This window comes from Sturnira hondurensis, unplaced genomic scaffold, assembly GCF_014824575.4.
Source record: "Sturnira hondurensis isolate 20B ecotype Veracruz unplaced genomic scaffold, ASM1482457v3 Scaffold0000256, whole genome shotgun sequence".
NCBI lineage: Eukaryota > Metazoa > Chordata > Mammalia > Chiroptera > Phyllostomidae > Sturnira > Sturnira hondurensis.
This window is the reverse complement of record NW_028072887.1, coordinates 5,628,022-5,653,490: the sequence shown is the minus strand read 5'-3', so window position 1 is coordinate 5,653,490 and position 25,469 is coordinate 5,628,022. Positions and strand designations below refer to the sequence as shown.

Below are 25,469 nucleotides of genomic sequence, written 5' to 3'. Positions count from 1 at the left end.
GAAGTTGGTAGAGTAGGTGCAATAGTCAGCTTTCTAAGACAACTAGGAATATATTTACACTTTTTATTATACATCATTATCTTATAGTTTTCTCAGATTTGTTTCTAGATATGGAAATCAACATTTGTGAGGACTGCCCGTGTATTTTAAAATTATGAATAGGAAGTTATATACAGTTTTTTCTCAATTTATTTAATGTTGTTGAAGCAAGTGAGAAATGCCTAGGGCCAATAAAAAGATATATGCATATACTTCTCATCTAAGAAACTGTCAGTGAGTGTTTTCACTGAACAGAACACAATTACAGATGTGTGCTATCAGTTAAATTTTATTATTTTTATTTAGCAAATCTTAAAACCAAGGGCTTTTTCAGCAGGTTTGAACCTAAAAGTATTGTGCTAGAATTTATTTTTTAGAGATCAAATTTCACTTTAAATTCTCATATGGGGAATCTTCTGAAGAGATAAGAATATCTTCTAAAAGGAAATAGTCACATGTAATTTAGCTGTTTGATAAAAATAGACTTTTTTACACTCATATTTCTTTGGATGAGTAACATATGTTTGGGTCAAGTTGTTACAACACAAATTAGTACAAAGAAAATTATCATTTTTTAAAAAGTTTCAGTAATTTTTTGTTATTATCATCAAATAATTTCAGAACCACCACAGAAGTTCTAGAGATAAGAGTAGAATCTCATAATGCCTGGCTCTTAATGGGATCTGTCATGTATTACAAAATGCACCAATACCAGTTAACTTCATGAGTGGAAATTGACTTTTGTTTTTCAATGATGGGTTCAGTGTTTATAGATTTCTCAATAACAGAAGAGTAAGGAGAAAATCAGGCAATGTGCTAAATAAATAAATAAAATTTATTTTTAAAAACAAAAATGATTCAGGCAGAAAAAAATGCAGGAAAATGTGTAATGTAAAACAAACACTTTAAAAAGAAAAAAAAAGCATGTTGCTGCTTGTAGCAAAGATTGTTGTTATATATATGAGTAAAAAAATATTTAATTAGCAGAATCTGTGTAAAAGTAAGACATCAGTGTTTTGTTGTTGTTGCTGTTGTTATTTTTTTTTTAAACAAGCTAAAAGGAGAAAATGGCAAAAAGTGTCCTGGCCAGTGTGGCTCAATTAGTTGGAGTGCCATCCCATGCACCTAAAGGTCACAGGTTTGATTCCCAGTCAGGTCACATATGGGAGGCAACTGATTGATGTTTCTCTCTCACATTGATATTTTTCTCTCTCCCCCCATCTCTTTCTCTCTCTCTCTCTCTCCCTGCCATTTCTTCTCTCTCTAAAATCAATAAAAGTATCTGTGAGTGAGGATTATTTTTTAATGTCAGAAAAGATTTACCCTATGAAAGAAAAATTAAGGCAGGAGTGAGGGAAGAGGTTAAGAAGTTGTGCCAAACAGGGTCATAGAGACCAGGAGGTCAAGGAAAAGTTCTTGTATACAAATAATTCTCAGCAAGTGGGAGGTATGCTGTCACCACTGAGCAAGCAAGGCAGAGCTCATGGAATACTGGAAACAGGTGAAAAATATATAATAGACTCTGTGCAACAAGAATCATATTCACAGAGAAGGGAAAGTGGACCTTGATCATCAAGGGGCTTCTTATCTGCCTGTGTGTCCTTGGATCTCTCACTGGAGAGAGGCCAGAACACATCATTTAGACCAGGCTGCATCAGTTCTCAGGAGACGCAAGTCGTAGCTGTAGCCAGCACTAACTGCACAGGCTGTTACCAATTGATTTGAGTGAGGTTTGTGCATGTCATAACAAACACCATTCAAAATCAGAAAGCTGGTTACAGTGATAAAAAATACCCAAATGTTTCAAAACAGATCCCTCATTTCCTAATGAATATGCTAGCCTTTCAACAGCTGCATGGAGAAAAAAGTATCAACTCGGGATGTGTAAGTCCCTGAGAAGAGGTAGTATGGATTTAAGTTCTCAAAATAGTAAGAATGTACATTGTATCAATTTGCCCTTCTGCCTAACCTCAGTAATTTAAGTAAAGGGAACAGAATCATAAAAAATACTATACATGAGGAAGAAAAGTCTTCAGGAAATTAATCGAAGGGGCCAAACTCCTCCTCCCAAAACAAGTTACAAGAAAACCCACACATACATTTAAGTCCTCGGATTCCTACTCTTAAGGATCTTGGGGATAAGGTATAAGTGAACACACTTTTTTTTTTCAAAGCTCTATTAGAATTTGAACTACTAAGCTTTTATGAATATGAAAAAGATAGCCTTGTGTTATTAGACTCTACCGTGTAGATGAGTACAATATATATAATTCAGGCTATGTCTTATTTTTTTTCAAAATTGGTTTGAAAGCAATAATTTTTGTAATAATCTGACACTAGTTTCACCAGGTGCTTTGCCAAGTTTGAAGGAGCTGCGGAAACAGTACATAAACACAGCTTCCCTTCTTCCTCATCCTTTCCATCATGCTGACAGTTTTCCCAAGAATCATTACCAGCGTGGTTTGTTCCATTAAAGATAAGAGGCTGTCTGTGTTTCCACTAGAAACTTCTATTTTCCAGACTTTATAACTCATTTATAAATATTCACTCCAGGCAACAGTTTCATATAGTACAATTCTGTGTCTCAGAATCCATATTGACTTAACTAAATGACTTTTAGAAATCATGAGGACTTTTACACTGCTACAAAAAAGAAAAAGAAAAATCAAATGCACGTAAAGTGCTATGTTTTAGTGGGTATGATTTAAACCAAAATACTGTGTAACCTATAAACCACATGCATATAACTCTTTCATAGTAATTCTATCATTCAAAGTAGAATTCATTTGTAATAAAATTCATTGCATCATATACAGGCTATCGATTCAAATTATGCATTTCTAATCTATTTGTTTCTATAAGGTAACTAAATTTGAAATTATAATATTTCAACTAAAACTTCTGTAGAACTTTCTATTATTAATCATGCTCTTTTTTGTTACAGAGTTTGAAGTGGAATTATATCAAAAGCAATGAAATTATATAACATAAGCCCTTGCATATAATAATATCCTTAATATTTCTAAATATATTTAAGGCATTAATATTTTATATTCAGGTGGTTTGTAGATCCTTGAAACAAACTTTCGGCTTTCTGGATTTGTCTTCTACCCAAAAGAGAGAATATCACAGGTTTAATGTTTTTTATTAAATAAGAGACCAAAATATACTTCTTGCCCCATCTGGAAAGATAGAATTATAAAGATTAAGAAACAAAGACTAAAATTACATCAAACCATTAAAATGAAACACTCTCTTCTTAATCTCATCATTTTAAATTTTGTACCCACAGATTTACACTGCTTGAATTAAATGTTCTTCTCGGTGTACTGCTGAGCCAGCTATCTAAAATGCTATTTAGCAAGAATCAAAATTTTATTGCAAGAATTTCCTTTGTGTTTTGACTTTATAGTACATATATGCTCAAAGCCTAACATAAAATTTATTCCTTTTTTCTTTTCACACAGTTATTTTGTGACAGTAAAAAGGCAGCGCATGCCACAGAGGGGCTGGACTGGGAAGACAAAGATGCTCCAGGGACATTGGTCGGGAATGTGGTTCACTCAAGGATCATCAATCCTCTGCGCCTCTTTGCTAAGCAGTCTCCAGTCCCAAAGCCTGGACATGTGGCCTATGCGGAGAGCATGGAAGACTTCTGGGACTGGTTGGCCAACATCACGGAGGTTCAGGAGCCATTGGCGAGAACTAAGCGGAGGCCCATAGTAAAAACCGGAAAATTTAAGAAAATGTTTGGTTGGGGTGACTTTCATTCCAACATTAAAACTGTTAAACTCAACCTCTTGATCACAGGGAAAATCGTCGACCACGGAAATGGAACCTTTAGTGTTTATTTCCGACATAATTCCACAGGCCTGGGCAATGTTTCAGTAAGTTTGGTGCCCCCTTCCAAAGTGGTGGAATTTGAAGTTTCCCCACAGTCTTCCTTGGAGACCAAGGAATCCAAATCTTTCAATTGTCGCATTGAGTATGAAAAAACAGATCGGGCGAAGAAGACTGCCTTGTGCAACTTTGACCCATCAAAGATCTGCTACCAGGAGCAGACTCAAAGCCATGTGTCTTGGTTGTGCTCCAAGCCCTTCAAAGTCATTTGCATTTACATTGCCTTTTACAGTGTTGATTATAAACTTGTGCAAAAGGTCTGTCCTGACTATAACTACCATAGTGAGACTCCTTATTTATCTTCTGGCTGAATCTTTCCACAGTGATAGAAATGAGGGACCAATGTATATTTAAATAGAATAACCAAGAATGAAGCCCAGCTGTTCATGGTAAAGGATCCCTTTTGTTTCTGGCAGTGAACCTTAGTTCCCTAATAGGTTTATGAATTTTAAAAAAGAAAAGTAAAAGAAACCTCTTTAAATGTGAAGTGTGTTTGTTTTGATCATGAGTACCTTAATGTCAAGAGTCAAACTGTTTATGAAGCCACCACTTTCATGTAGGATGGCTGAGTTCTCGGAATGTTGCTTCTCTAAAAGAAGCATCAGTGGAAGCAACATGGAACAAGGAAGAATTGAATTATGCATGTGATAAACATTGCTCTTGAAATGAGCCTGCCTTGAAATATGTTTTGGAAGGTTACCTTCAAAATAGCAGATTCAGTAAAGTAACTGAAAAAATTCTCTTTGATACATGAACTGCATTTCTGACATCAAGTTTCTTTTTTATTGTTGTCATCCACCCCCCCCCATTTGTGCTGTTACTGATATGAGAGATGAAGGGGTAAGATTTGTTTCAAAACTCATGTGTGAAGTTTCCGTGCCACAGTAGAACTAAATACATCATTATCTGAGCTAGAGTTGAGTGGATGTGATTTAAACACCAAGCCCTATGTTGGTCACTGGCCTTATAAGTCTTATCTGAGGAGTGACACTGGTGTATTGGGAAAGCAAATATGGATGTAAGCAAATTCAACAGCAATGAAGATCACACTGTTTTTAGATTCTTTTGCCAAATTCAGTGCTGTGAGGGATTGTCAAAATGTCATAAATCTACATTCTTCCTATAACCTATACCCTCACTCTATTCATCTGGGAGTGTGATTTATATATATATGTGTGGAACAACTCTGAAATGGAGAGAAATGATTGTTTCCTAGGCTAGAATGAGAGAAAATTTTGAAGTGGAAGGAAGAAATTCCAGAATTATGGATTCATTATTTCTAGCCTTTCAAGTTGTGTTTTTTTTTCATTTTTATTTTTATTTAGTTCTTGTTCAAGTACAGTACATTGTTAATTATTTGAGTGAAGAGTCAAATTCTATGTGGAAATAAAGAATATATTTAAACATTAACAATTGTCATTAAGTGCTAATAACCAAGATACCCGACACACCAGGCTTTTGAAATAATTTACAAATTAATGTTTCTTCCCAGTTGTGTCTTCCCACATTCGCCGGGTGTGTGGACAGTCATTCTGATTTGCAGAACTGGGTAACCTTGCAGCAAGCACAGAATGAGTCTCAGTGACCAGCAAAAGGGTTTCTAGAACTTATTAAAACTCGTGGAATGGTAACATTTTTTACATATTAACTTTTATATGTTAGCATTTCCCCATTTCTCATCTGTAAAATATCAGATAAAGTACAACATTAAACTGAGGACTAAAGGAAAACCAGTCTCAACCAACAAAAACTCCACGTCACTGAAAAAGCCAACAGCTCAATTCTCTATTTTGCATCTCCATCCCTTTCCTTTTCCTGCTATCAGCACAGTGTTTGATTTTTGTCTTTTGTAAAAATTGTACTAGGTTTAGTGTGTGGTAGTACACGCTTGAAATTTTTGCTCTGAGTTCCTCAGAGGCTTTTGCAATTTTGTGGTTGGTGTGAAATATTTTGAGACTTTTTTAATTTTCATCTAGAAACAAAATTAAAATACTATTTGTTGTAAATTATGTGGGAACCATATATGTATATATACTTAGAATTTTCTGTGTACAGAGAAAGTATGTGTACACATTTCTATGTAAATAAAAAAATTTGCTAAATCTGTCACATGACATCAGGGTACTTTTTAAAAAACTGTTCTTGTTTTTTTTCTCACAAGTGTTTATTGTGTGTGTAGGTGTGTGTGTGTGCAATACCAACTGAGCACTAAGATTCTCCATATGTATGTATTAAACAGAACAGCTCAGCTATGGAGATTATAAAGTAGAGTAACAAGATAATTCATAATTGTAATTTCTCAAAGCACTTGGCACACAGCCTGGCATGTAGTAAGAACTCCATAGTGTGAGTTGCCTTTATGATTATTATTATTACAATGTGAAATGAGATTTAAAGCCATCTGATGTTCCAAAGTTGAGTGATGAAATCATTATATCCATGCAAAGAAAAAACACTAAATCAGTTTACAGGAGTCTTAGATTTTAGCAAGGCTTTAAAAAAGAGGAAAGTTTCCCTAGGCATACTTTTAAATGGGAGTAGAACATATGCCACATTTATTTTTTGTCACAACTCCATTTCAAAGCCTACATTATTGTCAGTAGTGGTTCTTGGCACAATATAAATCAGATCCATTTAAACATGCAAATGCACACATTTCTACAAAAACCATTTTTGCCTTTGAGTACTGCCATGGAGGCAAAGGGTGTTCATGTAAGGCAATCTTATACCAAATCACCAATTGTTCAAATTTTTTAAGAAGACCCTTTAAAATGAAAATTAAATTAATGTATTATATACCTGATATGAATATAGTTTCATATATCAATATACCTCAATAAAATATTTTCAAAACTTAACAACAGAAACAACAGTAGCAGAAATGTAATCCTCAGGGAGATGTCAGGCATTTTTTCAGGGTCCCTCAAGGTCTGCTGTTTACCAGACAGCAAACTCGTTTGAGGACCTTTTCACCCCTCAGCAGAAACAATCTTTTTTACCAATCACCACACAAAATGAGAAAAGAGACCATACTTCTATGACTAAGTACAATGTGATCACACCAGCCACAGACACTGTCGAATCTAGAGAAGAGAAATAAGAGAAAGATCCTGTGGACAGTATGCAGCAAAGCAGCAATCAGTAAAAAAGAAACAGTTTTCTTCTTTTTTAATTTCAACACATTCTCACGATCTAGAATAACAGCAGCAATGAGTGTGGTTCTCTGATGCAGTCATTCCTAAGAGCACCTGACACATATTACATTATAGTCTTTATTTTATAACACTTTTTTCTTTACTTCATATAACCCAGATGCCTACATGCTACATTAGGCAGGATTGCTCCATTTTAAACATGCCACATTGGGCTAAATCTGTCCCTATTCAAGAGATGGTTCTGCTGGGTTGGGACTGCCATTATGGCTATTTCAAAATTTGGTCCGCAGATCACCAGTATGATCTGTAATGTAAGCTTGTTAGAAACATAGAATCTCAGGTCCTACCCCAGAATACATTGAATTGTAATTTGCATCTTAATAAAATCCCTGTGTGACTTGTATAAAGATTAAAAACTGAGAAGCACTTCCCTAGAAAGTCTGATTTAGTGAAAGTGCTGTAGAAATTAAGAATCTACATCATGCAAAGCACACTAGGTTATGTGGACTCTCAACAATACTTTAAAATAAAAGTTAAAGGAATGTCCCCTTTTAAAAACAAAATTAAACTAAAAGATTGTGAACCACATAAAGAAAAGTGATCAACCCATATGGAAGAGTAATATTGCAAACAGAGTGCAGTCTTCTCTGTCTTTTAGTTCGACCCCCTCCTTTGACAAACAAATAAAACTGAGACCCCATCAGAGTAAAGGACATGCCCAGCAATAAGTGACAAACCCAAATGAAATGCAGGTCTCCTGACTCCTGGTCCCAGGTATTATGTCACACAAGATAGCTAAATTAAAGCAGATATTCAAGACAAAACAAAAGTAAATGCAGTGAGTTGATATCAAGACATACTCCAGAAGACAAAACTAAATATGAAAATGGCTGGAAATGCTCTCTTTCCAAAATTTTCAGGATTGTAATTTCTCTAAAAACACAAAATTGTTAAAATCTAAAACTAAGAAATAAAGTCAAGATAGAGCCATTATATCCAAGGTAAGAGTCCTGAGTATTAGAGATATGACTGGCTAAAAATTAACAGTTGAATCCTACATTTGGCAGAATTTTCAAGTGATTAAAACACCTGACAATGTATTTTCATAGAAATAGGTAAATTGTGTGAAATGTCTTAATCCCCTAAAGGTCTGATTCTACTTCATAAAGAATCTTTAATTAATTGAAGACAAAGTTATGCATTTTTACTTGCAGTAAAACTATAGTTAACACCAAGTTAATTAATCAGAACGTTCAATGAATAGAAACTTAATATCTTCAATTGTAAGAGACAAATCACAGAGAAGTAAACTCATGTTAAGAGGTTTTTCTTTATAAAAACTGTATAGATGATATTCAAGAGTAATTTCAAGGAGTCAGTGAGGGGAAGTGTTTTCAGGAACTACTATAAAGGACACATGGACAAAACCAAGGGAGAGGGTGGAAGTAAGGGAGGGAGGTGGGATTGGCTGAGGTGGGGGGGGGATGGTGGGGGAGAAATGCAGACAACTGTAATTGAACAACAATAAAGTAATTTAAGAAACAAAGAATTTTTTTTAAAAAGTAATTTCATTTTCACCTGCATCTCCGACCCAATACTGTGAAGTCTCTAGCCATGGAAACACATCCCATCTTTCAATTCCAGTCTTCTCTCTCTTCTTCATCCAACTCAGCTTCCCTGAACATAGTGCGTAATCTATTCTTCAAAAAAAATGGGTTAACTTCTTCATGCCCTCCACAGCACCTGATAAAGTGTCTGCTATGTAGGAGATACTTGTTCAGTATCTGTCACTTGATTTCTAAAAAAAATTCCAGCACAATACAGTGACTATTCAAGACCCCACTCTACCCATGTAATGGGTTATCTTGCACCATTTTCAACCCAAACACATTTCCCCAACTGACTCCAACGCCAATTGAATGTGAGCTCACAGAACCACAGAACCTTAAATACTGGAAAAAATTTAGAAATTATCTAGAATGAGTTTTGTTTATCAGATAAAAGACGCCTGATGAGGTTTAACAACTTGGTGTTTCTTACTGTTCTTCCTGCTGGGTCAAGTCATTCTTTCCTTTCTTTGTTCTTCCAAATCACTGATGTTTCATATTTGTGATAGAGACTGTCAGCTGTCCACCAGAATGGATCTTCTTCTTCTATTGCAATAGAAAAGTCAATTATGTGGCAAACTAACGAGGTTGCATGCCCCTGTCTCATGTGGTGAGATGTGACCCTGTTGCTGAGCTGCAGTAATGAAATGAGAGGAGAGAGGATACATAAGCTATCAGAACTCATATATAGAGACCCATATTTATAGACTCCTATAATAGGGCCCCCATGCTCTCTGTGCTCTTCCCCTTTCATGGTCTCAGACTGATGCCCTGAGGGACCTGAGATGCTGCACAGTGAAGGAGGTAAAGCCCATGTGAGTGTCTTTCTGACCATGCAAGAGAGCCACTCTGCTAAGCAAAGCCCACTCTGGACTGCTATATGAGAAATAAACATATTCTTTCAGTCACTGAATTACTAGAATGGATTTGTTTCTGCACCTCAGTATGACCTAACTAACACAAACACTGCATCAAGTCTTCCCTCTCTATGCTCACCCATCTATTTGAGTTATTTCTTTCAGTCAATTCTGGCCATTGCAGTAATAATTTTGTATGCAAAATTTTTAGTTTGCCTCACTTTTTATACTTTTTCATGCATTCTATCATCAAAAAAGTAAGTTCAGCAAAGCTAGAGATTTTGTTCTATACTTTTTTGAATGTCCCACAATGCCCAGATAAAGCTATTTTCATTAAATAATATGTACATGATGGTAAGTTGCATTAGAACATATCATAGAGAGTCATTTACTTAAAAACATTTGTTTTAAAAATAAATCATGTAAAATAGAGGCGAAGAATTCTCAAAAGACAATAAAACAGCAAATTAAGAATCATATTAACTCTACCTCACCTATAAACACAGGTAAGAAACATACATATTTCCTTTTATATCTTTTTTGTTAGTAATGAGCTTAAATGGAACCATAATTCCAAAGGTACCAGTGTGGTAGCCCTCCCTCCCACCACTATTCTATAGCCACTCTGCTTCCTTTCCAGAGAAAAACCTTCCTTTGTATCCTGATACAGATAAATTAATACATTTTGAAGTGTTTTAAATGATTAAAAACTTTTTCCTTAATTTTCCAGGATGCTTGCATTCACATGTATTCTGGTTAGTTGAAACATTATGATGCATTAGTTGATTACTGTTCCCTTTTTTAATTAAATAAATCACTTTCTAATGTCAAAAATTTTTAAATACTACCCATAACACCATCACTAATAATTAAACATATTTATTCTTATATTTTTCTTTTAGTCTTTATCCACATATATGAATATGAGTATACATTCATAAGTATGTATGTACACACACACATTCCATGTAGTTGCAATTATTCACAGTATGGTAATGTAGTAAATATACATTTATATCTTACATATTTAAAAAGTCTGAATGGAATTAAAAGACACTAAGAACATTTTCTAAGCAAATCATGTGAGAAACAGTATGTGGCTCAATAGGAACTCAAAAACCAGAACACCCACAAGTGAGCAATGGCTCGCCTTCTGCCTTCTCTCCTTTTGTCATTTACTCTATGACAAATAGAGGTTTGGTAAAATTATTCTAATCCCTGAAATGTAGATAATTTTTCAGAATATGGGCCAAAGCAGAAATTATGTATCTTAATTGATAGGATCTGGCTCAGAATCTGCTCTCCATTGAGTCTGGGAAGCTGACTCACTCTCACTCTCAGAACCCCTGTGGCATCTAGTGTACCAAATGGAAGCTATTATTGTCATAATCCCACTCCACTTACATACTGAAAGAATGATTCAAATCATAATATTATAGAGGCAAGAGAGTCTTCACAGGGAAAGGAAGCTAATGTTAATTGATGTCTACTATGGATCTGATACCATCCTGGATAGTTTACAAATAAGCAAAATCTATACTTTGGAGTTAATCCAACCTGGATTTATGTCTTGAATCTACCATTTAGTATCTGTCTGACCTTGATCTTAGGTTTTCTCATCTGCAAAATAGAATTATAATAGCTAGTTCATAGTAGTGTTGAGGTGAAAATAAATATTACATTGATTCTAAGTTATAAGGGATGATGAAAGCTTTATAATACAATGCTCTTATTATTTTTTGCTAACAATAATTTTATACAGACATATGAAAGCCATTGTACATGATTTCACTTCATTGTCTTCCTTTAAAATTTCTCCCTCCAAAATTACCTGATATTAGTGAAAATGTCCTTATTACCAGGCTTAAAGTCACATATGCCACTAGAAAGGATGTTGGGCTTCTCAGGTGTCTTCAGAGAGATGTCTACTTAAGATGTAATCTTTCTTTTTATATTTGGGAGAAGGTAAAAATTCAGAGTTACTATCTTGCATTAAAAAAAAATAAGACTTACCAAAAAAGCAAGAGACAACTCTGTATTATAAAGTCTATATTTCTTTTAAGTAGAGAATAGGTATTTCACTAAACAAAGTAATTTTATTTAGTTAATAAATGCCATTTAACAAAATATGATCACATAGAAAAACCAATGCCAAAAAATGACATCTAGCTGTAATGAACACCTAGTGGGTGGTCTTGCCAACCCTTTGTTCTCCTGTTGATTTTACTTTGGCATAACCAATGCCATGACTTTGCTGGATCCCAGCAGCTGTTTTGTACAACATGACCTTGCTCCTCAGATTCTTTCAATAGCACTGGGAATGAGCATCTCTTGCACACTGGGCCAGTTTGTAGCTTTCTCAGAGAATTTAGAGTTGGCTCAAAAGACAAATCATCATGGAATATTACACTGAGGAAATATTGGCCACAATGTTTACTGACATGTAGGTAAAAAGAAGAAAATGGAGCTATCTCCAGAAAGGGAAACAGGTACAAAACCAGAAAGAAGTATAGGCAACGGTGGTAAAAGTAGGGACAATTGTAATAGTGTAAAGAGTAAAAAAAATTAAATGGAGAAAGTCCTGATAATACTCAAGTCTCTTTTTATGGTTCATTCTGGAGGCTGGCTGCAATCCCTGCCTTTGGGTTCAGCAAGACTGCTCTATCTACCATCGTAATAAATGTTTTGTTTTGTTTTCTTCTATAGGTAACAGTATCAGTCCGAGGTCTAGCAGAATTAAAGGTCACCCAGAGAGTCTGATAATCCTTTGGGAAAAGTACATGCCCTCACTTCTTTGACTTAAGGCTTGGCCATGTTACATGCTTTGGCCACTTAGAGGTGAACAGACTTGACCTTTGCCTTATCTAGGCAGATGTTTTACATGTAATTGTGGGATTTGGGTTGGACTCTCTTGAGTTTCTGCATTCTGCCATGAAAACTTCATATTCTTTTAACCTGGAATCAGGAATGAGAAGACACTTGGAAGTTGAGCTACAGTTGACCCCTAGCCCTCAGATAACAAGTGCAAAAAAATGTCTATTGTTTTAGGCTACTGAAACTTTGGGGTTGTGCGTTGCCACAATAAAAACTGACAAACACTGTGAGGCACCCAGAGATGAGCAACAGTGGAAGCCACTACTACCTGTGGCTTAAGAAATAAAGAAAGGAATAGTATATGGAAAGCCAGTAAGAACTGGAGTAGTGCAGAAGGGCTTCAGAGCCTATGGGAGCTGTGGACAAAAAAACATAGCTGCTGCTCAGAAAAAGATTAGAGGAAAGAAATGAATACCCAGACTTCTCTTCCCTTGCCCTCATTCACATCTGATGGCACCTCCCATTGCCAAACCCAAGCACAAGTCAATCAATAAGATGATCAAAGAGGATGAGTCCACAGAGCTCAGCCTCCCAGAGCACAGAGTAACATAGTGGCAGAGACCAGCCACTAGCCAAAACTGCAGAAAATGGATGGAGAATGGGAGGGGAAGATTTAGAATCACCCCCAAAATAGTTCAAATCAATTTATGTTACATGCAACCAAGAGGTCTCCTAAGGTGAAGATAAATTTGACTTACACAAAGAATTAATGAGAAAAACATAAGGATTTGAGATAAATTTCTCAATAGGAAAGAACGTAGAGACCATATGTTGCTTGTAGGCAATAAGCTACTTTATTGAAGGAAGAATATTTGATAGGAAGAAAAATCACATTTTATTATACAGATTCCATCGTACCTAGCACTGTTCCACATAATTCATAGGTTATCTAAATACTCAATCAAGACAATGGCAAAGATGGTAGATGTGCTTTTCTTCTAACACCAATTTAGATAGTTGTATTTCTATTTTCAAGATTACACAATGTAGAAAAAAATGTACTGTAGCACTCAAAGATTTTAGGTAAAGAAAAACAGAGTCCGTTATTTTGCAAAAGACAACCCTGAGTTGTGGTATGCTACAATGATTTATTCTGCTACGTCATGGGAAAATAAATGCCCTTTCCAACTGACTGAGACTCTTTTCATTCGTCAACTATTGATCCCCTCCCACAACCTTTCTTCTTAGCTCCATGATTCTTCTAGAGATTAAACCAATGAAGCCCAGTCCCATTTATTTCTTCCTACTTTATGCTGTGGTATCACCATCAATAACATCAGAGCAGCCAGCCACTCATCTTCAGTGTCAGACACCAGCTAGAGGGAAGCTTTTAGAGGTTGTCTAGGCACTTCCTTTCAGGACCCAGCTACATAAATTAAACCTTAAAAGTTACTATAGAATGCATATTTTAAAAATTATTTCCTTTAAATCTTATGTGCATCTATAACGGCAGTGCCCCTTTGTTTGCTTTCTAAGGAGAAAGCAAGGAAGGAAATCACTATAGGTATCAGCCTGCTGTATGTTCAGTGAGAGGTCGGCAGGTTACAAGAGGGAGACTAAGGGGAACAGGTGAGACAAATTTAAAGTCAAAGAAAAATCTCCATGATTCTCAAATGCCATGCTCTCAATAATTTAGGGACCACTGATAATGTTCCACTTACTTTTATTTCCTCAAATCTGCTGAAGAACTTTTTGCTCCCTAAATATTTGTACTTATTGTTTCTAATTCATTGATTATTACTTCCAATTTCTGAACTATTGTGCAGGGATTCTCATCTCCCCATAAGTCCTCCCATTCAAATGGCCTGGTTCTGAATATCTCAAGGACCCGGACTCCTCCACAAACACTTAGAATACCCAAACCCAAGCCTATGTTGTGTAAGGAAGAGGTCAAAATAAAACGTGTCTGTCTAAGTATTTGTTGTTGGTTCTTTCAGATAGACTATTGATTTTTTTCATTTGAAGGATATCATAATTTGAATTGTACTGACTTCTTTTTAGATTTGAACCTATACAATTTTTTTCAGTCTCTTTTTGGCATTTTTTCTAGTATGTGCAATAGTAATAACAGGTTGTCTTACTTCAGTGGTGCTTGACCAATATTATTAAAAGTGCCAGTAAATCAGTCTATCTATTTATTTACTTATGCTCTACCTTGTCCAAGAAATTATTTAAGAAAGTTTATAGGAATAAAATTTTTAAAAATACAAAATACTATAAATCAAGGAAGGCCAATGGCCTTTATGCTACATGAAACTTTATTGGTTGGTAGAAACTTTATTGGTGCTGAAAAAGCACTTGCAGTATAGTTGGCTGCTCACTAAGAATGAGTGTCATAATTAATTAGTAATGTCTGCCATGAGCTGGAAGAGGAAAATAGTAGATATGCTATCCTAGTTTATTAACATTAAAACAGAAACCACGTTTGAAGTGAAAATGTAAATGAATAATTATTATACTAGAGATGGTTTTCCAAATACGACACTAAGGTAGAAACCATAAAACAATAGGCTGATAAACTTAATACTTGAATTTTTAAATATGGAAAATGACCACACAAAAAAGTAAAAAGTAAAGAAATGAGAAACTGAAACATGTTTGGGAGTACTTGTTAAGTACTTGGGTTTGTACCATTTAAGTCTAAAGACTTCTTTTAGATCAATAATCAAAATATGTTCTTCACAATTAGATATGGACAGAGAACATTATATCAGCTGCACCTACTAAGCACCCTACTTATAACAGCTGAAGCCATGGAGGTTTCATTGTTTTCCAGTAAAATAAATCTGTAGGTAAACTGTCTGGGGCTGTTGCAATGTAATTTTGCCACAGGGACCAGACTCCTCCTGCATGTGGCTTTCATCTCCTCACCTCACAATAAAAGTGCCTGGGACAATGCAGTCTTAAATGAGGCAGGAGCAAGAGGAAGGAACAGGGCAAAAGCTAAAACACACAAGCTGGCTTATCTACCCCACTTTAAAGTGCTTTCCCCAAAGTCTGTCCCAGAGGCTTCTGTATATGTCTCATTAGCCAGAACTGCTGCTACATATAGCCAACACCAGCTGCAAGATAAGCTGAGAAATACAGTCATGATGTTAATATTGTTGTAATTCAATTTAGCAGGTGATGGCCCTGAATAAAATTGAAATTGTTTCAGGAAAAAAGAAGAAGAGAATGGACATTATGAAAGCCAGTCACAGTGTCTGCCATGAGCATAAACCTGCAATTGAAAAGAAGGAAGGAAGAAAGGAAAGAAGAAGGTAGAAAGGGAGAGAGGAAAGAAGAAAGTTGGTTTGAGAGAGAGAGGGATAAAGGTTAGGAAAATAAATGGCTAATATGTGAAAACAGTTTCATTTTCATTATGGTTATGTCATTAACCATATTAACATAAACTGATACACTATTTTTCACCTAAAAATTAGAAAATATTTGTAAAAGTGTAATGGGGTACAAAGCATGTGTCCCCTGAAAATAGGGGAACCCTCAAGTCCTTAAAAAGGCATAAGGTGAAGGGAGGACCCCAAAATCAGACAGTACAGCATTTAAGGCACATTGCATAACAAAGGCAGATAAAGGGCCTGTGCCTTCCTGAGGACCTGCAGAATCTACAAATTGTGTATGTGCCTGCAGAACCTGACAGAGTGACTTCTGACATAGCCGAGGGGAAGCTCACAAGGAAACTGCGTGAACTACGAGGGTGGATGCCCACCCTGGATGCATGTGCATGGATGAGAACTCTTGCCCTGACTAAAGAGGGCAGTCAAAAGAGGGTCAAAGACATCAGGTAACCAACAAAAATGGCAGACACAGACACATTATAGGAAGAGGCACAGTTTAGCCACTCCATAATTTCTGAGCCAAGCATTTAAGATTGGAATAGGCCAAGAAACAAGGAAGGAGGTCCGCCTGGAGATCTGCAAGTCTGCCATGATGTCTGCATGGAGCTCTGCAGAGAAGTCTGCCATAAGATCAGGAGGTCTGCCATAAGATTGAGAGGTCTGCCTGGAGGTCTACCTATAGAAGACAGTAGCAGAGCTGGCCGGGCTGCAGGGGACCTACCTGCAGATATGAAGGTGAGCTAGTGGCTGAAGTAAGGCAGCTCCAGAGGAGAGAAACAGATGCTGGAAGAAGTACTAAGGCCAGAGCACACAGAGGTGTGAGGGATGCTTAGAACTGGTGACCGGGAATGCTGGGCTGCAAACTTCTGCTTTTCTAAAGGATGGTACCTTTGACTGGCATATTCTGAAACTGGCTTGGCTTGGTAGAGAGAAGCAGGATTATTTGTTTTGGGTGTTTTTAAGGGAAGAGGGACTTAATGGCAGAAAGCCTCACTCTCTGTCTCTTGCTCACTTATGGGCTCAGGAAATGCCAGGCCCACCTGGGGCTTAAACCCTGGGTGGATGTAAGCCAACTCTGGGAGTCAGAGTCCCACAATGAGAAATGTGCTTCCCTGAGCCCCAACATCTGGGACACCATGATGGAGTGTAACATGGTACACTGTTCTGGGACTGCTACATGGAGACTGAGAGCAGTGAACCCCAGATGCTACAGGAGAGAGATGCTTCAGGATGGTGACTCTGAAACCCACAGGTGCACATTCTGAAGAAGATGGAGATTTGTTTGCATGACCAGCTTAAGGACAGAGAAGAATATGAGGAACTTCTGGTCATGGTTTTGGTCTGTAGCCTTCTGGGGAGCAAGGTAAGTTCTAGGTCTCATGGGAGAGAGGGGCTCAGAGCAGAAATGCTCTCAAGACCTCCAAGTGTGGATCCCTGCTAATAAAAATCTGTTTTGTTTAACACAAATCATTGGATCATGTGAGTTCAAGGTGCCAGTCAGCCAAAACCACATTTGCATGGTTACAAGGGGTCTTTTTTTATATCAAGAAAAAATGCATGCTGGAAAGCAACCTTTTTTCATAGTCTGCCTTGCTCAAAGGCAATATCTTTAAAAGCCTCTCAGTTTTGCTTGTTCATTGACCCAACTACTGCGGTACTACGGAGCTAGTCCTAGATGAGCACAGCGTTTGAATGCCAAGAATATTCACTGGAGCGTCATTATTAATATGGAAATATTAGAAGCAACTAATATTTTCAAATAGAATGCTAGTTAAAAACAACTGAGGTACATCTATGCAATAGAATTTTGTGCAGTTACATAAAATGATGGCAAGAAAGAAAATCCTTTAGAAACAAGTCTCTCAAGGGCAAGTTAACAATAGTTAACAGGTTATTTTTAATTCATTACAACATATAACATAGTGAGCTGTGGGAGCCTCAACATTTTATCCCACAAAGTGTAGATATAATAGTTTAAACCTGGAAATCATTCTAAGAAAGAGGAAACATGACAGCTATTCTTCCCCCAACTTCCATAAAGCTCCTATCAACGGCCCGGCTTTCAGCAAGGCTATATTCTGATGTGTGGCACAAAGCAAACCACTTCCAAAAGGCCTGACAACAAAAATACATAAAGTAATTTGTCAATAAATCATTCTTATTTATTGACGACATTTACCAAAATAAATACTTTTATTTGGTTGGCCAAAAAGTTTGTTTGTTTTTTCCTTAAGATGATTCTAGTAGAGCTTAGCTGTCTTTAACTTCATTTGAAACAATTTTGTTAAATTGTATTGTGATAGCTGTCATATCAGCATGCATTTAAAAATAACTTATTAAAACTGGTGAATTTTTGTGAAGCCATTTTAATATTGAAGATGGAAGCAGCATGTAACATTTTCAGCATGTTATGCTTTATTATTTCAAGAAAGGTAAAAATGCAATTGAAATACAAAAAAAAGATTGTGCAATGTATGGAGAAGGTGCTGTGACTGATCAAACATGTCCAAAGTGGTTTGTGAAGTTTTGTGCTGGAGACTTTTCACTGGACGATGCGCCATGGTTGGGTAGACCAGTTGAAGTTGATAGCAATCAAATTGAGACATTAGTTGAAACAATCATATTATACCACATGGGAGATAGTTGACACATTCAAAATATCTAAATAAATAAAGTTATTGGTGAAAATAAAAAATGTGGTTTTTATTTTATGGAAAAACTACTTTTTTTTTCAGGAATCTGCTATAGAAGCAATAGTCAGGTTGAGAGCCCCACCTGCCTTTTGAGGAGTGTGGCCCTTGCAGAGTGAACATGCAGAGTCTCTGAAAGGTCTTTGGTGGAGGAACAGAGGAGCGAGACTAGAGACCGACCCAATGGGAACTGCAGTGATCACTGCAGTGAACCCTGTAAGAGGTGGCTGCTACAGTGGTGGTAGTGGGGTGAGATCCAGCAAGTGACACTGGCAGGACTTGCCCAGTGCTGGACGCCCTGAGGAGTCAGCTGCTCTGTGGTGAGAGGGAAGCACCAGCCCAGGATTCCTGGCACGTAATCAGCCTCAGCACAGCCCCCTGCCCCAGCAGCGCTCCCCCAGGAGAATATGGCTCTGTCTGTAGTCCAGTGTGTCCCCAACTTTTCCTAGTAGATGATGCATAGTGGGACAATGTTTCATGAGGAAATGCCCCTGACTTCTGTCTGGTGGCAGAAAGAAGGAGATTCCAGCAGCACGGTGACAATCCCAGTTCTTGGAGAAGATATGGGGCATCATATCATTATCTGCTTGGACACCTTCCTTTGTCACTAGGCAGCCAGCGCCTGCTGCTGAGATGATGTCTTTATTCACTGCCCAGGACTATATGCACCTCACTTCTTAACCTCAAGTGTGATGGGCACATAGCTTCTTCATTTTTTGTTTTGAGGACACTTAGTCTTGGGTAACTGAGAAGTCTTATCTTCTTTCCCCAGGAACACACAAGTGTGGCAAGTAGTGCTTTGTAGGGTGTGGGGCAGGGGCAGGCACAGGCCTCAGGGGGCTTCTTTGGTCCACTCCAATCAATATCCAACATCCCTGAGAAACCCCAGCAGATCAGGGCTTGAGCCCTCAGCTCCTCAGGCTGTGCTTGGATACTGACCTGCTTGCTCCCTCCCTCACAAGCCCAGAGATCATCGCATGCTTCCTGATGTAGAACACAACCCTCCTTCTCCCTGAACCCCAAGACTGACTGGATGAGGTCTTTCATGGTTTTCCACCACAACCAGGTGTGCAGGGGTCATCTGGGCTCCCACCCTAGGCTGAACCATTGGATTCTCTGGGGAGCTCAGCACAATGTCCCACCCTCCACTTGGGCAGGAGCAGCACCTGGTCCATCTGCTTTCTTGTGGCCATGTAGTGCCTGAGGCTTTGTCATCCCCTCCCCACGGCTCCCTCACTTTGGGGCTGTGAGAGGCCGGCATAGGTCCCCTTCTCAATGACCTGTCAGTGTCTTGGGGTGTCTGCAAGGGAGCTATTGTAATAAGGGCATGTGGAGAGGGGAAGACAGGACAGTGAAGAACTGGTGGAGTAATGGATAGGGCTCCAGGGCCCTGAAAGGGATGGGAGCACTGGGCCAATGTAGGTGGTGACATCAGAAGAAACAGACATGAGGAAGGAGCTGTGATAGAACAGCAGCTGTTGGTGGCTTGATGGGGTGTAGGCTTTCTGGGGCACTTGCTTGGGGACAGCAGTACCTAGAGAAGACAAGGGGTCACTGGATTTGAGGTAAGTTCCGTAATACTCCAGTCCCCCAGGTTCCTCAGCCCCAGCTGTCAGACTCATGGAGTCCTAGGAAAAATAACTTAGTCACATGTGGGAGGGTGTGGGTGTGGCCCTTTCCATGTCAGGTTTCCTGAGTCTGCGTCCACTGCTAGGAAATTTCCACCATTGTCCTAAGAAGTCTCAAAGGCCTTCTGGAGATCCAGAGAGCGGAGGACATTTCTGCCTGAATGACAAGTGACCACACAGAGGGACTCCCCCTGACTGTGGTCACTGGTCTTTCTCCTGGACGAGGACAGGGAACTGGGGTGAACAGGGACAGGCTTGGGGCCTGTGCCTGGCTCGCTGTGTCCTAGCACAAAGCCCTGGGAGGACTCAGCTCTCCGGGAGGAGAGCAACACTCCAGAAGGCTGTCCCTGTTCATTCCAGGAAATTCCTGAGCCTAGACATGTTCTGGTCACCCAAGTTCAGGGACCAGCTGAGTCCCTTGACCCTCTTATGGAGGAGCTACTTGGAAAGGGTAGATGTGCCCAGAAAGGAGGGGACACTCCAGAGCACCAGCCAGCCCGGCTCTTAGGCAGCCTCCCTGGGCAGTAAGCGGGCCTGGATTCAGCCCCAGCCCAGGTGACTCAAGCTGTAGGAAGGACATGCTCTGGTTCTGGACCAGGCACTGCCTTCCACAATCTCCCTACATTTGCTGATCCCTACATTGCACACAGATGTGCTGCAGCCAGACCCTCCAGATCACTCTCTTTAGAATTCTCTACCCTGAGGTCACAAAGACACACCCTGAGTTAACAGAGACAGACATATGAGATTCTAGAACCCCACGCTTGGGTCGGACTACCATTCTCTGCATTGGCAGCAATGAAGAAGAAACGCGTCTCTTTTACTCCTATTCCCAGACCAGGCTCTCCCACTTCTCTTTCCTCTGCCTCTTCTCTCTCACTTGTTACCCTCTCCCCCTGCCCTCCACTGGCCACCAGCTCTGGGCCTAGGCCTGTTCCTCCCCCTGCACCCCCTCCTCGCCAAACCAAGTTCCCATCTGTAGTCAGCAGGCCCTCTTCTTTCCTGGCAAGCTGCAAAGCCGGCAGCCTCCACAGGTCCTCTGGGGTCCCCTGCACCCCACGCCCTATCAATCCCCATTCCTCTGCTTCCCTCCCCCTTGTCCAACTGGTCTCCCGCACTGCTAGTCAGTGTCCTCTCCTGAATCCCCCTCCTAGTCCTTTTGTGGCCTCTGGCCCCCTGGGCAGAGGGTTCACTGGCCTTTCTCCACTTCCTGCCGAGTCACCACTTCCTGCCACCATCTCCCCTCCCTTGGGCCATCATGCAAACTGTCCCAGGGTCCAGGAGTCCCTGTTACAGGGGACCGCTCAAAGATTGAGGTGTCAAACACCTGCTGTGCACAGGGACCAGAATATGCTGGGAAGTGGCCATAGGTAATCCTGGTGGGACCCCCAGAAATCCATGAAACCTCCACCCCCCACCATCTCCACAGTGAGTTCTCAGGCATGTGGGTGTCTAGCCCCTGTCATGGGGTGAATGCCCCTCCCAAGCATTGGTGGAGGAGCAATGGTGGTCTGTGCCTGGTGTATACCCCACTCCCCAAACCAGCCTCCCTGGGAGAGAGTGACTAGGTTCCCTCTGGCAGAACAAGGACTGTCTGGGCTGGGGGTGGGGAGAGGGGACTGTGGCAGTGGGAAGAGAGGCAAAGCCCTGCTCTAAGGTACTGGGGCTAGAGGCTAGGGGAGGTCAGGGACCCCGCTGGGGCGAAGCACTCTCTTCACTGTGGTCCTGGGCACTCAGGGGGCAGTTGCTGAGCTCTGCAGTTGAGCTGGCCCTCAGCATTGCTGGTTCAGGGCCATGTTCCTGCAGCCTCCCTGAGGTCTGCCATAGGCCTCTGGGGGTGTGGGAGAATGTTGCACGTGAAGACTGTCTGAAGGGGTCCCTCTGAGGCTTCGGTGGAGCCCCACACCATCCTTCCCTCCTTTCCCGGCAGGGCCCAGGACAGCCAGAGCTACTCCTGTTTTCCATCTCTGACACAAGCAAGGAGAGCCATGACTGGCAGGCTCTTGGGGAACCCGCATCTTAACTCTTCTGTCTGCCCAGCTGACCCAAGTCACTTGAAAGTAGATGGCAAAAAATTGGCAAGTTTCCCCCATGGCCCCAGGAAGGTAAGCCTTGGGAGTGCTGAGTGAATGTGGGGAGGGGAAATGCTGGACATTCAGAAGCCACACAGGCTGTATGCCCTTAAAGGGGGACTACCTGAGCTGGCTGTCCTGACCACAGTTTGCTGTGCTCAGGGTCCAGAATGATGCTTGCTTTTGGCCCCTGTAGCCTCCTCAGTTTTGATGACCACGTTCGAGCCTGGTGAAGTCGTGCGCTGAAGACACACCCTTCAACTGGCGCCCCCTCACCAGGAAGCACAGTGTTTGCAGGCCAGGGGAGATGGACCCCTCCTGCCTGTGGCCTCCAGTTTGCAAGAGATCATCAGGTGAATGCAGCCTGCCAGGACCCCAACCTCAGGTTCTGCTTTCTAATGCCAAGAGCAGATGGGCAGCCAGGCACTGTTTCACACAGGATCCTTCCTGAGCGGTTATCCCCCTTCCCCTCTCTGTTCATCTGCTGGGGGCGGCAGATAGGTCCCACCCTAAGTGGAATCTTTGTGGGGCCCTGGTCCAGGTACAGGCCAAAATCCAAATAAGAACATGCTGTCATAAGCTTTAGCATCCCCAGGCCCAGCATGGCAGAGCTGGAGGGTGGGAAAACTGGCTGACTCTGGGGCTGCCTCCCAGCTGCAGCCCGTATGCTGTCCAGTCAGGGGAAGAGTTATGGCCACTTCTCAGAAGAATGACCACTTCTCCTACTCCTGCACCTGACTTCTGGCCCCCCAATTCCTCCTGTCTATTTTCCCTCAACACACACAGCAGTCCTCCAAATCAGATATGGGACACCTTGGTCCACGTGAGATTGCTGCACACCTGATTCCTCTCCATTCTTGATGGGGTAAATGGGCACATTTGGGCCTGTGTTACTGCCAGAGACCCACAGACACTTGTGCAGTGGGGTTGACAAGCCCTTGGGTCTCCTGCTCAGTGACTAGGAGACACCACTAAGAATGCCTGTGGAGCCAGCAGTACAAGGTTCAGACTCCTGCAGCCTGGGTGAAGGAGCCGGACAGCCTGAAGGACACATACTGTCCTTTCAGGACCACAAGGGTGAAAAGATTCTATGAACACCTCCCTGGACCACACCCACACTTTGGGTCTGGAAACTCCTCTGAGAAACATCTCTGGTGCTCCAAATAGCCCCAATCTTGAGACCCCTGCCTTCTGTCCACGAACTGAGGCTCCTCCAGATACTAGCATCTCAGACAGGATGGACCAAGCACAGAGCTGAGCCTTGTCTACACAAGAAACCCATGACCCAGCTCCTTGGGGCCATGGGACAGGGGCCTTGTCCCCTAGGACTCCTCAGCCCCCAGCCCAGAGCAAAGGAAAGACTGGTTCTCAGAGGCTCAGCCCATGTCCCAGGGCTGCAGGGCAATGGAGAAACCTGAAGAAGAAGCTTTAGGGAGGGGTCATGGTTGACTCATCCCCTCACTCTCCATTTGCAAACTTGCCCTCTCAGAAGGTGCATCTAAGCTCCAAGTGGGGAGGTGGGAGCTATGCAGTAGCCAACTTTCCTTCTCAAGTGCTCCATGGGGGCAACGTTTTATGGGCTCTCAGAAAGACCAGGCATTTCAGTCAATAACAGAAGCTGTGGTTTAAGCAAGACCCAGAAGAGGTGCAGCTGGAGTTAACATTCCCACAAACACGTGATTGAACTTGGAAACTTTATTTCTTCCCACCCAGAAGGGACGTCCTGCAATTCCCTGAGGGAAATGAAAAGGAGGCAAGGTCAAGAGACCTCAGAGAGAGCTCCAGGCTGCCCTAGGGCCAAGGAAGGAGGGGGGTTATGGGAGGGCCCAGAGGCCCCTTGGAGCCCTGCCTCTAGGGGTCCCAGAGACTTCCATATTGCTCAGAGCTGGTAGAATAGAGCCTAAAGAGGGCTGGAGATCTCCCCTGACTCTCCTCCTCACTCCAGGCTCCCAGCACCAGTCAGCCCGCCCTCATCTTTTCTCTAAGTGGTAGAAAATAGTTGTTAAAACCATTTCACAGAAGCACAGTTAGAAGGCCAGGGAATGTGGGGCTGGCTCAATCATTTTTGGTAACCTGGTTATAGAAAGATAATTTTGATTGTTGTTCTTAATGTATTTTATAATGAATAAACAGTGTCAAATGCTCTTCTGTAAATAAAACTGATTCCATCTGAAGCCCATTCTGACAGCTTCATTTCCTCAAGCAGCAGCTCAGAAGGCCCTGGCCTGAGCTTTTACACGACCCACCCAACCGTCAGTATGAGGATGACAAACCAAACTTTGGAGCATGCACACATCTCGCACCCCTTGGCACATTTTCTCTAGTCTTTTTAGTGATCTAACAGCATCTGTGCTGCATATTTTACAGATCTTGAGAAATTAGCACCAGTGTTGTTCTAGATGAGGCTTGTGTCACATGACTGTTCTTTCTGAATCAGCCAGGGCAAGACTTTCTTCAATGGCTTCCATTTTTATCCAGAATCCACAGAACAGGTACTTGCTAATTATTCTATACTATATTTTTTAATATAATGTTAAGTCATAAGGCCCAAACTAAAACCAGGGCCATCTCATTTAAGGAAACCTGTTCAAATTTTGTTAAATTTGTGTTTAATTTATTAACACGTTTATGATGTGCCAATAAACTTAGGAGACTAGGGAGACCAAAAGAAAACTAGGGCAACATTTTTTGGCAAAGGAGATCCAGCTCAGTTTGGACTCAAGAATCGCCACTTCTAATCCTTTACATGGAAGCTAAGAAGAATCATCATAAATATGGTCTCCTTGTCACATTGCCTCCAGCCAGACCACCAGTAAGCCCCTGATATTCACCAACACTTATTTTCCTAGTGTGTTGGAAGTGGTCAAAGTATACTCTTTTGGTCACAAGGCTGAGGTGCCCTGTCATCTGCTTTGATGTCACCCTTTGGTCTCATGAGGCCACCTAAGGCTTCCATTCTCCTGTAAACCAGGTGAGCCTGTGCTATCTTTGCAGCTAAGATGGTGATCTAGGGACTCATAGGTGTAGGAAAGGAACTCTGGTGTACACTAGGCATGAGGCGAGCTGAATGTTTACAAAATGAACTACTAAATGAAGAAACAAACAAACAAAAAAAAAACCTCAAAGAAACAGACTTTTCCAGCATGTTGCCCACTCACAATGTCTTGAGAGTACAGAAAAACAGGTGATGTTAACTTAGGGGAGGGATGTGAAATACTTGAGACAGGTGACCTTTAGCACTTTTTAAAGTTACACTATTCAGTTCTCCCAACACCATTTGTTGAAGAGGCTATCTTTACTCCATTTTAT

The 25,469-nt window shown here is 40.7% G+C and overlaps 1 protein-coding gene across 1 annotated transcript in view; it reads left to right on the top strand.

The window, feature by feature from the left end:
- NXPH2 (neurexophilin 2) overlaps window positions 1-5,908 on the top strand; it is a 141,704-nt gene extending 135,796 nt beyond the window's left edge. Inside the window, exon 2 of the mRNA XM_037029042.1 lies at window positions 3,507-5,908. Coding sequence (XP_036884937.1) covers window positions 3,507-4,250 — 744 coding nt within the window. The 3' untranslated portion in view covers window positions 4,251-5,908. The remainder of the gene's footprint in view (window positions 1-3,506) is intronic.
- The last annotated feature ends 19,561 nt before the right edge of the window (window positions 5,909-25,469 follow it).